Source organism: Protopterus annectens, chromosome 1.part1 (assembly GCF_019279795.1).
Source record: "Protopterus annectens isolate FY-2018-M chromosome 1.part1, PAN1.0, whole genome shotgun sequence".
Taxonomy (NCBI): domain Eukaryota; kingdom Metazoa; phylum Chordata; order Ceratodontiformes; family Protopteridae; genus Protopterus; species Protopterus annectens.
Genome location: NC_056726.1, coordinates 1,176,948,342 through 1,176,962,626, shown reverse-complemented (window position 1 = coordinate 1,176,962,626; position 14,285 = coordinate 1,176,948,342). Strand labels below are relative to the sequence as shown.

Genomic DNA, 14,285 nt, shown 5'->3' with positions numbered 1-14,285 from the left:
GCTCACAGATAGATTCCCACCAATTAAGAGTTGCTGACTACATGTCAGACTTTAAACCGGTAACAACTGGTGTCCCCCAGGGTTCAGTCCTGGGGCCCCTCCTGTTTGGCATATACTTCTCAGAAGTACATGCCAACACAGGAGGGTTGTGATTGACTAAGTTTGCTGGGAACTGTAAAGTGTTTGCCATAATAGATTCCCCAGATGACACAAATATTCTCCAGAAGGGAATCTATGAGACAGATGTGTTGTGCCAGAATCATGGCCTCAAGCCAATGTGAAAAAATGCATAGTAATACCCTTTGGGGAAAATAAAGTACCCACAAACTACCACATGGGTGTTACCCCCTAAAAACTGACAAGGTAATAAGGGATCTGGGGACACAAGTAGATAGTCATCTTTCCTTTGACAACCATGTTGCCAAAGTGATTAGGAAATCCTATGTGTCCCACCTAATCAACAAAGGGTTTGCATCAGGATCAAAAGAGGTAGTGGTGGCCCTCTACTCTTAAGTCATCAGACCCATCGTTATGCAACACAACTGGTAAAACTAAATCTGTTCTCCATTGCGTACCGCCTACTCAGAGGCACACTCTGCCTAACATACAGAGCCATGTCCAACACATAACTGTTGAACATGCTCCATCTAAGGATAACAAAATTGAGTTGCACTACACACTCCAGGGATATGAACCTCATCACAACAATGAATACAACATGCTGGTGGGATGGAGTACCATCTCAGAGACTTGCCTTACTGTGGAACAGAGTCCCAATGTACATCAGACAGAGCCCCTCGCTGACACTCTTCAATAGGAACCTTGATGAGTGGATGGGAAACAGACAATTCACCCCAGGCATCACATCAGCAGCCCCACCAGAAAGGTGCTTAGGGTACTAACTATTAGAACTAGAGCTTAGGAGACTAACCAATGGGGTGGTGAAAGCTGCACAACATGCCTAGGCTAATATATGCCTTCGTGAAGATAGTCTACTTCATACCTATGAACCTATGTGACAGGTACATGTCTACAGATAGTAGATGCGTACTTCATTGTACAGTCATGTTGTACAGCAGGCACATGCACCACATACACTGTAATGCTTACAGATACTGGTGGCTATTATGTACAGTGGGTGAGATGTGCACCTCATGTCTTTTTTGCCATTGGGATGTGTGCTGGGTGGGACAGTCCTGGATGGCTCCCTGTCATGGTCACCCTCTTAAACACATCTCTGCCCATCCATCTTTGGCTTATACTGTGTTCCCCCTACATATATAGGTACATAGGTAGGTAATAGGCTATCTGCCTGAAGGCATATATTAGTATGGCCAGCGTGTACAGCTATCACCACACATGGGGTTACTTCCCTATGCCTCTGTGCAGTAGAGCCGATGAAGTGATCCATCAAGGCTCCTCTGGAACAATATCAGTGAGGGACTCAGCTTAATGTAGGTTGGGAGCCTGTTCCAAAGCAAGGGAAGTCTGTGAGTTAGTAATGTATCCCTCCAACATGTTCTGTTTATTGTTGTGATGACTATATCCCTAGAGCATGTGGCACAGTGAGCTTGGGTTTACTTCAGACAGAGCATGTACATCAGTTTTGCATTGGACATGAACCTGTCTGTCTGTTGGGCTGAGATTGCCTGAGTAGATGGTATGCAACGAGTACAGATTGAGTTACTTCAGTCTTGTTGCATGGGGCAATTGTTTGAGGCCAGTAATCCTCTTGTTAAGGTACTTCAGTGGCCTTTCCAGCTGCTGAAGGTGCCTAGTCAGATTCATTGCATGTGTGCTGTGGTACTCTCTGATTGGTCTGATGACTGATGAGTAGAGGGAACCTCCTTTGACCTACATGCAAAGACTTTGGCAACTTGTGGGAACACATAGCATGATTTTCTAACCACCTTGTGAATGTATTTTCTGAAACTAGAGATGACTATCCACATGTGTCCATAGATCCATGATTATTACCTCCATATTTAGGATGTGGGCACCTATGTGGTATTTGTATGACTGTAGCTCGAGGCCATAATTTTGACATCACATCTATCTGACTGAGATCCTTTTTAAGGATGTCTCTGTTGTCCCAAACATCGATTATGACAACCTTTTTGCAGTCATCCACAAACTTTGCTAACCATAGCCCTCATGTGTTTGACTGTATTTCTGAAAAGTATACACCAGACAGGAGGGGTCCCAGGACTGAGCCATGGGGAACAGCAGTTGTTACCAGTTTACAGTCCAACAGGGAGACCACAGCTCTTACCTTATGGGATCTATCTGTGCCCCAGTTGGCAATCCATCAGATGATATACGTGTTTATGCACAGGTTGTTGATTTTGTTGATATGACATTTGTGTGGGATGTTGGAAACGGGCTTTTCAAGGTCTATGTAGGCCATGTGGAGCTCATTTCATTGATGTATGTCCTGGGTAACTGCCTTGAAAACTGTCTAGCAGGTTTAGGGAGCATGATCTGCCTCTGACCAGACCAAAATGGGGAGGGTTGGGTGTTTGTAGGCTCCCAATAGCTCTGTTTATAAGTTCAATAATGATGGACTCCATGGCCTTGCAGATCAGGCTTATTAGGCTTATAAGACAATAGTTCCCATGGTTTGTTTTGCACCAACACATGTGGAGTGTGCCAAACATTGCTGTAACCCATTCAACAGTTTCATATCCTGTACAGAGGGTGAGTCTCAACAGACTGTTCAGGTGCAGGGTCTGTTTGTTTTGGAGTTCACATATGACACAGCCAGGGACACCATGTCATCCCATAGACACCATGTTTTTAGGTTTGGATAGAGCTGTTTAACCCTTGTATATGTGATTTTTGGGTTTTCACAATCTCCAGGTATGGTAATGGGCCCTTTTGTCAGTGAGAGAGGGGTAAATATGTATGAACCTGTCTGACAAGATGTTGGCAATGTCAGTCATGTACATGTATTCATTTACACTTTGCACTGACTCAGAACATATATGAGTTTACATTGATATTTATGACATAGCGAAAGAAAGCTTCATGGTTCTCTATGGACTCTTTGGCAATATTTTTGCCAGAACATAGCTTGGATAATGTTAGGAGTGCTCATTGTTTCTTGATGATACTGATCAGAGATTTATTGATCTTCTTTGGATTTTCACTTTCTTTGAACAACTTAAGTACTTGTAATACATAGTTTGATTATGACAGGGGTCCAATATATTATATGGGTCTGTTTTCATATCGGTGTGTGTGCAAGGCAGGATTGGTGAATAGTGACAAGTGTCTGGAGTAAGAACTGCCACTGCCAGATATGTGTGGCCCGCTGCTTTACTCAGACATGCCCTAAGTGTGTGAGCATGCCCAGTATGACCTTTCAGTATGTTGTTGACTGACATTTGCTAAATTTGTTTGTGTGTGATCATGCCCACTATGGGCATCAATATATATATATATATATATATATATATATATATATATATATATATATATATATATATATAGATATATATATAGATATACATATATATATATATATATAGATACTATATATGTGTGTGAAAATTCAAGTTGGTTTTTACTTCAGGGCTCAGCTTTGTGTTGTACATCGACAGGAAGCACATTGTGCCTGCAGGGCTTCCATGAGTCAATTTGCATAGACTTATCAACATTTCTACATATGGGGGGACAGCTATTTTTTGTAATTTTCTACCCGGGGGGCACACCTGATTGTTACTGTGGGTGTACATAGGATGAGGGGTACACCTGACACTTATACACATTTGCTAGGCCTGCACTGCTATGTCAGGTACTCCATTTCAGTCTGTACTGTTGCCTATCATACTGGCTTGAGGCATACCACTGTACTACAGACCTTAGCTTCCAATTACACGCATATTAGTTTGTGACTTCATAGCCTACCCAACCCACATTACACTACCTGGCCTGCTGTTATCTGTCTGCATAAACCTGGGGGGAGGTTACTCATATGCCTCTACAGAGAGCATGATTAAGCATCTGTTTGTTTTTGCATTTGTCTACAAATGTCCTGCTGGCTGTGACTGTTAGGTATGTGACTGCCCCCCCCCCTCAACTTGTATGTGTGAGTGACTTAAGTTGTGCCTGTGCCAGTAAAATGCTGTCATTTCTTAGTGGTTCAGTACTGTGACTATAATACACAGTATCCTGAGTTTGAGCCCTGTCACTGCTTTTTATTTTCCTGCTGGGCAGACCTGACTGGTTAAGGAACAGTAAAGCAGGTGTTTGCATGTTTACCCGACTTTGCTCAATGCTGCGCTGGTTAGCACGGTGCGCAGCTACGCCCAATTGTATTTAAATATGCTCAATACTAGTAAAATGTGCTTAGCAGTGCTTTATATTGTTTAAAATAGGGCACTCATGCCTCAGGTGGTGCTGCAGGGCTGCCTATGTCAGATGCATATAGTACACTCCCTATACATGTTTGAAAATAGGTAGTGTCAAGTTAGGCATCCCTTTTACTCTATGTGTGAGTCAGAGAGAGGTGTCATTTCCAGGGTGCCTACTGAGTCAGTGTATGTGCTATGCGTTGCCTCTTTGCCAAGGCCAGGGCATACTGGGCATGCCTCATTCTGCCTACTGGGGCAGGCTCAGGTTGTTCCTCCTCTGAGTCACGCTGTGCCTGTGCAGGCCTTGGCAATGGTGGGGGGCTGTTTGGCCCTGCCCCATGCTATTCCTGCTGCAGCTGTTTCCGCAGGATCATATTGTGTAGCATGGCACATACCATAACAATTTGGGTACATGTAGTTGGTGAGTTCTGCAAGGCTCCACCAGATATGTCCAGGCACCAGAACCGTGACTTGAGCATCCCAAACACATGCTCAATTATGTTTTTGTTTGTGCGTGTGCCTCATTATGGAGTTCTTGTTCAGGTGTGTGTGCATTTCTGATGGGTGTCATCAACCACGGCTCCAGTGCATAACCAGCATCCCCCACTAGGTGACCCTCAGGGATGTCCCCATTGGCAAATCTCTGGTACAGCTGGGTCAAATACCAAATGTGGGAATTGTGATAGCTTCCAGGGAATCCAGCACGCACATTCATTATTATGCCCTGGGCATCGCTCACGAACTGGCAGTTGATGGAGGGGAAGCCCTTGCGGTGGATGTAGACCCTACCCTGCTCACCGGGTGGTGCTTTGATGCATATGTGCGTGCAGTCTATTGCACCCACTACCTCAGGGCATTCTGCTATTTGGTGGAAAAGATGCATAGTGCTGGCCAATGCCTCACAAGAATTGGGGAAATATACGTGGTCACCGACATGTGCTGACATGGCATCCAGGAACTGGTGGAGTACCCTGGATGCTGATGCCTGTGAAATCCCCATCATATCACCAGTTGGTCTTTGGAAGGTACCTGTAGCTAGTATTCTTAGGCCTATGCATACCTTGGTATCCACTGGGATGGGTTCCTCTCTGTTGGTTCTCTGTGTGAGGCGTGGCCGGCAAAGCTCAACAATTTGCTGTAGGAGCTCTCTGTCCAACCTATAGTGCTCCACTATCAACAGCTCATGTAGCCCCTGGTAGGTTACCCTGGGTCTGTACACTCTTCTCCATCTCCTCACTGTGGGTTGCTCAGCAGCATTCACAACATCACCACTCTCAGCACCTTGCACATGTTGGTTTATGATAGCAAGAGCAGCCCCTAACATTTTGTCTGACTTAAGCTTTTTAAGCTTTCCCTCTTTCTATACTGCAGTGTTGCAGAGTTCTTGAGAAAAAACAGGGGGGAATGGTGTTTGCAGAGTTTAAAGTGCTGGGCTGGGATCATCTGCTGCCTATGTAATTGACTGATTCTGATATATTTCACCTGGTAGCTCTGCTAGTTCTCCTTGGTTAACTTCTTACTACTTCTTTTCCTTCCTTTTGCCTTTCTGTTTCTGCCAGGGGCAGCGCCGCACAAATGAGCGCAAACAAGCACACATGCATTCACATACTGTGTGCATGTTTGCAAGGAGTTTCCTATCTTTTAACAGTGTGCACCTTTGGTTTGAAGTTTTCAAATAGGACAGCTGTAGGCATGCCTCTTGCAATCCTGAGCAACTCAAAGCAAACACAAGCCACTGTGCTCCAATTAGCTTACAGCCTGTCTGACACACACCTTCATGATGTCACCTATATTCTATTCTTCTATTCAGCTACTCCTACTCTTACACTCTTGGGACATGCCTCACATGCTGGAGGAAATTGGGATTCACTATCCTTATCCTCATTTGTATAGGATTGCCTAGTAATTCATGGTTACATCTCTCACACTGAGCATCCCCCCCTTAGCAACCACTACTCAGTGGCCATGTTGTCTTCAGCCTGCCATTCACCTGCATAGCAGAATACGCTTTTTAATTAAAATGCCTATTTTTTGCTTTTTTTTAAATTATTTTCTTGTTTTTATAAGCACTGCGCATTTTTGCAGTGATGCGCTATGCATAAACACCGGAGATTGGGGGAAAAAACATTAAATTGTTATATTTTTAAACATTATATAATGCCAATGGCCTTATATTTGGCCATTGGCATGCTTCCTCAACTGTATGCATCCTTTATTTGGAGCTGTCATAGCTCCATTTAGCTATTTGCAGAAATGTACTCCGTTACCAACGGAGTACATTTCTGCAGCTAACACTAATCTTCCACGGACAGGTAAGTGTTTCCTGGATCACAAATTTACCTCATTTGCATGGCTTTCACCAGCAAATGAGGTAATTTGCATACCATGATGCTGTCCATGCAAGAGTAGCTTTAGCAGCTCTCGTGCATGCCCCTGCCGGTTGTAACTGGATCGCACGGCAGACATATTGCCGGCTTGAGCTCCTACACTCTTATTGCACTCCGTACAAGCTTTCGTAAATCCGGGGGGAATGTAGGAATAACAGAACACAAAAAGGGTTGGACCATACAAAAACATATTCTGTGAGGTAACTATAAAAGGAAATTTTGCATAACAGCTCTTACTGTTTATAATCAACAAATAAAATGATTGGCATAACTAGTAAAACGTAATTGTATATGTTGTGAAATCTTAATTCACTAAAGATAAGCTTTATAAAATAGAAAGCAATTAAATGTATGTCTATTCTTTGGCCAGCACTAGACTTAACTAGCTTTTCTAATATCAAATCTCTATTAAAGCAAAAGTTTCTTCATAGCATGTTTTTCAAACAAGTGCCTCAGCTGAGCAATGAAAGCCACCATTCCTTTACTTCTAATTATAGTGAAATTTCAGAAATGAAGAAGTTAATAACTGAATCCATATTTAACTGGTAAATTCTTTCTTCCTGTTTCTTACAAACTGAGTTTGAACATCTGACCAAAGTAAATGTTTTGGTCAGCATTTCCTTCTTGTGAGGATTACGAAGAAGAATGGCACTGCTAACCATATTACTTATGTCATATTGTAAGTATTTTACATTTTATTCTGATTTTGTAAATGAGAAACATTTATATTTTAAACACACATTTAATTTTTAACAAACTGCTATGTTTTATTTATTTATTGTATCTGTATTTGTTACAAGGATTAGACCACTGACCTCTATGGACCTTTTTCAGGCTCACCCAGGGAAGGGCATCTGGTTAAGTGTCTTTGGTCAGAGTTATACAGTTAAGCAACGGAGGCAGAGGGAATAAAATGTTTTTATGTAATACAAAACTGCAACTGTATATATTCAAAGATTTCTTACACAGAAGAAACCTGTTCTTCTTGACTGCTTGCTAAGTTTTAAATCAAAGAAGCTTAGGCTGTGATATATTCTTGACAATACAAGCAGGATGACAGAAATGTTGTAAAAGACCCTCTCTCATAGGCTCTAGACGTATCTTTAGCAGTACAAACTGTAGAATAGCTGAATGGACAGTCTGCCAATGTTCTTGTCAATAACCTAGATTTATGTATCAAGGGCAAACTGAGAAATTTAAGTGTGTGTGATTCTTACTTCCTACTTTGTTATGCTTACTTGCGTAGGCACTAGATACTCGAAACTCATAGTATTCTACATTTATGACAAGCATAATATTTATGAATTTTCAGTGCAGTAATGTATATGATTTGCATTATCATAATTTATTATTCATGTTTACTTTTCAAGTTGAACTTCTTGATCAGAAGGTTATGCCTGACTTCGCTGGCTATGATTTTTTTAATATAATTGCAGATGTCCTCTCTACCCTGCTGCCCTTATAAAGCATTACAGCTTATACAGCACAGAATTGATATTTTTTTGCATGTTTTTCTTAAGTGTTGGAGTGCAAGAGACTTACAATAATGCTTAGTGGCACATAAAATAATTATTCCTTTTTTATTTGGAAATATATAATTTGAACAAAATCTTATCCTTATTAACAGTGTTGTTGAAACGTTCTAAGGGGGTGCAGTATTTGTCAGTATGAACGGAAATGGTCAACAGATCATGCTTCTTTGCTAGGGATGGTTCGCACCTCTCACCTATGGACTTTTTGATTATTGGCTAAAACACTGTCCTCCCCCATAGTGCCCTTTTTAGGCAATACCAAACTGAAAGCACTTCCAACATAACAAATCAAAACCAAGAAAATCTAAAGGTGTTACTGCCCAGTGCTAAAAGTTTAAACAAAAACCTACGCTCTTTACAAGCTGTCCTCACCTTAGAGAATGCTGACGTCTGTGCAGTTACAGAGACATGGTTTAAGGCTGCAGAGAGCACACTGGCAATGCAAGACTATAATGCCTTATATGCATTTATACCAGCTACTACACAGATGGGAACTAAACTTGGAGGCATCTCAATTTACATCAAAAACAAATACAAGGTTCATAGTTTCATAGGTAGATAATAGGCTATTAGTCCTAGGGCCTATATAAGCCTAGGCAAACAGTACCCTGGCTTTTGCCACCCAAGAAAATTATTTTCCTGTGCCCCTGTCAAGCAGAGCCACAGAAGTAATCCCCAGGGTGAATTTCCTATCTCCCATCCAATCATCAAGATTTTTCTTGAAGAGTGCTAATGAGGAGGTTTGTTTGATATAGATAGATAGCTTGTTCGAGAGTATGGGAAGTCTCTGGGACAGGAATATATCCATCCAGCATGTTTTATTGTGGTGACAAGGTTTAGGTCCCTAGAGCGTGTAGCTCAGAGGGATTGGGATTTCTTTAAGTGGAGCATGTCCAACAGCGCTGGGTTTGACAAAGCTTTGCATGTTAGGCAGAGATAGCCTCTGAGTAGGTGATATGTGGCAGAGTAAAGCTGGAGTTTTTTGAGATGGTCTGCGTAGGGCATCTGTTTGAGGCCAATAATCCTCTTTGTGAGGTATTTCTGTGGCCTTTCCAGTTGTTGTAGATGTCTTGTGAGGTACACACCAAAAGTGGCGTCGTACTCTATAATGGGTCTAATGAGTGATGAGTAGAGGGGAACAATGACCTCTTTTTTCCTGGATGAGAAACCATTTGAGATGAGGTGAGCCATGTAGAAAGATTTCCTGACTACTGTGGTAATGTGATTATCAAAGGAGAGACTACTGTCCACCTGTGTCCCAAGGTCTCTTATCACACTTTCGGTGTACAGTGTTTTTACCAAAAGGGATGACAATGCACTTTTTGGCATTGAGCTTGTGAACATGGCTTTGACACCAGGCATCTGTCTCAGTGAGGCCCTTTTGTAGGATGTCCACATCGTTAAGAGTTTTGATTATGGCTCCTAGTTTGCAGTCATCTGCGATCTTTGTTAGCCAAAGATCTTCTGTGTTAGCCTGTACTTCAGGGAAGTAGATACCAAACAGGAGAGGACCCAGGACAGAACCCTGTAGTAATCCACTTGTCACTGGTCTGAAGTTGTATTTAGAGTCTGCTACTTTCACAGTGTGGGTTCTGTCAGTGAGCTAGTTGGCAACCCATCTTGTGACATAGGGATTTATACCTAGTTTAGTGAGTTTATCGATAATTCCAGAGTGGGGGTTGGTGTCAAAAGCCTTGTTGAGATCTAGGTAGGCTGTGTGAACCACCTTACCTTCATCTACGGCATTGGTGACCGCTTTAAAAAAGTCTGTTAGGTTTAGGAGACATGATCTGCTTTTTACAAACCCGATCTGGGTAGGGTCCAGAGTTTGGAGATTACCAATGTCATAGTTTATAAATTCCATGATTATACTTCCATAACCTTGCAGACCAGACGCATCAGGCTAATGGGGCAGTAGTTCCTGGGGTCCGTGATGGCTCCCCCTTTGTGGAGTGGGATAACCATTGCTGTGTGCCATTCAGTGGGCACAAAGCCTGAGGTAAGGCTATGATTGAACATGGTACTTAGGTGGGGTGCCAGTTCATTCTGCAGTTGGTGTAGAAAGCAGCCTGGCATGTTGTCAGGTCCCATGGATGCTGTGTTCTTGGCTTTGGAGATTGTGTTTTTTACCTGTGCAGCCATGATTAAAGGAACTTTGCATTTTTCCGGTATAGAGATGGGCCCTTTAGGGGGTGAGAGAGGGGTAAAGTTAGCACTGAACCTATCTGCCAGGATGTTGGCAATATCAGTTGGTTCTGTATATTTAGTGCCATTGTGCTGTAACTCAGAGCAGATCTGAGTGTTGTCACTGAGATTCTTGACATAGCTTTAGAATGCTTTGTGGTTGTCTTTAGAATTAGTGGTGATTTTGTTTTTGTAACTGTCTTTGGAGGATTTTATGAGGGATCTCAGCTTCTTACTGAGGCTGACCATGGAGTTCCTCCAATCATGGGATTTTACTCTTTTTTGCAACAGTTTCTTTCTTCTGTTGTAGAGTTTGTTTATGGCAGGGGACCACCAGATTGGCTTCCTTTTTTGGAGGATAGCATCTTGGTTCTGTTAGGGATTGCACGATCCATGCACTCATGTAAGTGCTTATAAAGTGCATTTGTATAGGATTCAGCAGTCGTACCTCTATTGTCCATCAACATGGGTGTCGTAAAGTTTGCCACTTCTGTCTTAAGAAGCGTGAAGTTGGCTTTAGAGAAATTTTTTTTACGGTGGTTTCCCTATTGGAGAGTGGGGGTGGGATGTGGATGTCTAGGGGGATTAGCTTGTGGTTGGATCTGACCAATAAGGAGTTGACCTCTGGCATGGAACACCATTTGTCCATGTTGGTAATGACCAGGCCTAGGATATTGTTGCCCCTGGTAGGGGTGTGGATAAGTTGATCCAAGGCATTGGAATTTAAGAATTCCAGAAAACGGTGAGCACAAGAGTTGGTACATGAGTAGTTTTCTCAGTTAATGGTGGGTTAGTTGAAATCACCCATCATTACGGTGTTAGGTTGTACCCAAACATTTTCCAGTGTATCAAGAAATGAGGAGTGGAAATCCTGGGGCATGGTGGGGGATCTGTAACAAGCTACAATTTGGATTGTGGTCTTGCCCAGAGTTAGTTGCACTTGGATAAACTCGGATGCATTAGGCTGAGCAACTAGCCTGGAGGTGTGGATATACTTAATGAATATGGACATGCCTCTGCCTTTAGTGTTTCGGTCCAGGTTAGGTGGCTAAAAGGTGTGGTATGAATTATAGCCTGGTAATGCAGGGGTGCTCTCTGGAGGCTTGAACCAGGTCTCTGTCACTGCACAGATGCCGATGTTCTCCATTTTAAGGAGTGCCTAAAGTGAGTGCATTTTGAGGTTTAGACTTCTAGCATTAAGTTCATTAGCCTCAGATTCTGCTTGCTTATACCTGTGACGGTGGTGAATTTGTCATTTGAACTTTGCCTAAAAAAGGCACTATAGGGGTGACAAGAGCCTTAGCCAGTATCTGGGCAACAAGGGCAACAGGTGCAGGCCATCTCTGGCAAAGCATCGTGGTTTGTCGATCATGTCATCCCAGACAGACAGATACTGGATCCTCTTAGAATGACACCAGAAGCTTAGCCAATTGTTGAAGTCAATAATTTTGTCCTTGTACCGTGGTATCATTCTGGGTGATGGCAGGATGCTACTCAGGGCTAGGGTCATACCTGCCTGAGCTACAGGATCTGACAGCGCCTCCATGTCTCTTTTCATTTAGTCCAGGGAGGCATGTCTTAGGTCATTCACCCCAACATGGACAATGACAAAGTCATATTTGTACTTGTTGTGGAATGACCTGAGTGCATACGTTATGTGCCGGATCCTAGCACCTGATGGGCATCTGAAAGTAACTTTCTCCTTGTTTAGCCTGGTGAGTGGAACATCAATGTGCCTGACTATAGAGTCACCTATGACTAGAGTGTTGGGTACATTGTTATGCCTTATGGGCTGTGATTGAGTTGCACACTGAGTTTGTGGGCTATGTGTCATTTGGGTTGTGTTGGGGGGTGGAGGTTGCCTGTGTTTTTGCTTTGGAGGTCCCTGTTGCGTGGGTAGATTTTTATTGAGAGCCTCCATTAATATAGGTGTGTGTTTTGTGTTTCTATGTGTGTGTTTTGGTGGTGTAAGTTTTGAGGGACTATTTGCTGAGTGTGGTGTGGTGCAAGTGTTTACCTTCTCCTCTTGACTGTCTAGTCCAGTCTTGGGTGAAGAGAGTTTTGCTTCCAGTTTGGCTATATAAGTGCATCTCTCACAGGTTGTAGTGTTGGGTGGTAGGAGGAGAGGGTTGTCTGTGTACATGAGGCAATTGCTGCATTGCCCCAAGATGCCCAGATTCATCAGGTAGACAGGAGAAATCACTGGGAGCTGACCCTTAGACATGCCTGGATAGGTGCTTATTTATTAAGTACTAAAATGGTTTTCCTCTAGACAGTGAGGAAAGTTGAGTGCTGTAGTCATTTGTAGCTTATTTAGTGCTTACAATGAGTTCTGAACAAGTGCTGCACTAAAAGAAACAGATCTGAGTGCTGAAACTAGAAAACTGGCTAGTTCTAAGAAACAAAATTAAGCTAGAAATAGGTGGTTCCAATTAGTAATGAATAACTTAGGGCTGGTCAGACCGAACAATTCACTTGAACTTCTCTACTTTCAAATCACTGTAGGCTAAGTCCTATACAATTCCTTGCAAGCTATAGGCACCTACTATGACTCAGGAAATCCATACCATGTATTTAAATATATTAGGAAAACTAACCATCCGACCCAATACCATATTCATGGGTGACTTTAATTACCTCACAATTAACTGGGAATTATATATGATATCAAACATGCAAATATAGCAATTTTTCAGTTTTGTAAATACAAACTCCTGGACAAGAGTATTAATACCAAACACGGCTGCAAACATACTGGATCTGGTCCTCACTAACACGAGAGAGTGCTACACACCCCCTAGTGTAATGTCACCTCTGGTAAGGTAAGACCACAGAATGCTCTCCTCTGAAGTAAAAATAAAACCTGGAACCCCAGCTAACCCTGTAATACCCAGGCACTACTCTAAGGCTAACTTCCTGCTATTAAGTGATAACCTGGCAAAATTTCAAACCTCCATAAACTCTGAGAACACTGCTGCCTATACAGAACTGTTCACAGAAACTGTGCACATGTATGTTAACAGCTGTTACTGCATTCACATTGCTTTTTTTTGCTTTTGTAGAACCTGTAGTTTGTGTAATCTGTTTTGCAACATTTTACAGCATAGAGCTTTACTACATTGTATTGTATTTTCTTGGATACATAATAATTTGTCATCAAAGTACATAGCGGTGATATGCATGCGGCAGCCTGGAGATATATATTAATTTAAATTTATTTAATTGCACTTAGTTTGACTTAATGTGATAAGTCAATGAATCTAATTGTTTTACAACTTGTCTAATTAAATTAATTATTTTATTTTTTATTTTTAGCCTCTCTTTTTCTTTTACATTTTTGTTTTTAAACAATTTTGTTTTGTCTCTGATGCGTGAGCTAGTTACTACGCGCTCACATTTCATATTAAACTTGCTTTTGAATCATTACGGAGGAGTTTTGGTGAATGTTTTATTCTACCACACCATATGGATACTTTTTTTTTGACTGCATTCGTGGTGAGAACGCTTGGTTTTTACTTCATATGTTAACAGCTGTATAAAGGCAGCTGTACCCACCAGGAAGAAGCATGGAACTAACTCAAAAAACAAGCGACCCTGTTGATATCACAGCATTAATAGGCTATATAACAAAAGGAAGAAAATTATGGTAAAAATGAAGGCATACGCCACACAGCAGAATAAAGGCACTCTCATTAACTTAACAAATAACTCAGAGGACAAATGAAGTCTACCAAACCAAAAGGTGAGGTAGATTTGGCATCCTAGGCCAAGCACAACCAGAAAACTCTCTTTGCTATGTCTGCAACCTCAAAGACAATAGTGTGCCG

At 42.1% G+C, this 14,285-nt stretch overlaps 1 protein-coding gene across 1 annotated transcript in view; it reads left to right on the top strand.

Annotated features, from left to right (window-relative positions):
- The first annotated feature begins 7,380 nt into the window (after positions 1–7,380).
- The window catches only part of LOC122815863, a 320,691-nt gene continuing 313,786 nt past the window's right edge, over positions 7,381–14,285 (top strand). The window contains exon 1 of the mRNA XM_044088685.1: positions 7,381–7,421. Coding sequence (XP_043944620.1) covers positions 7,388–7,421 — 34 coding nt within the window. The 5' untranslated portion in view covers positions 7,381–7,387. The remainder of the gene's footprint in view (positions 7,422–14,285) is intronic.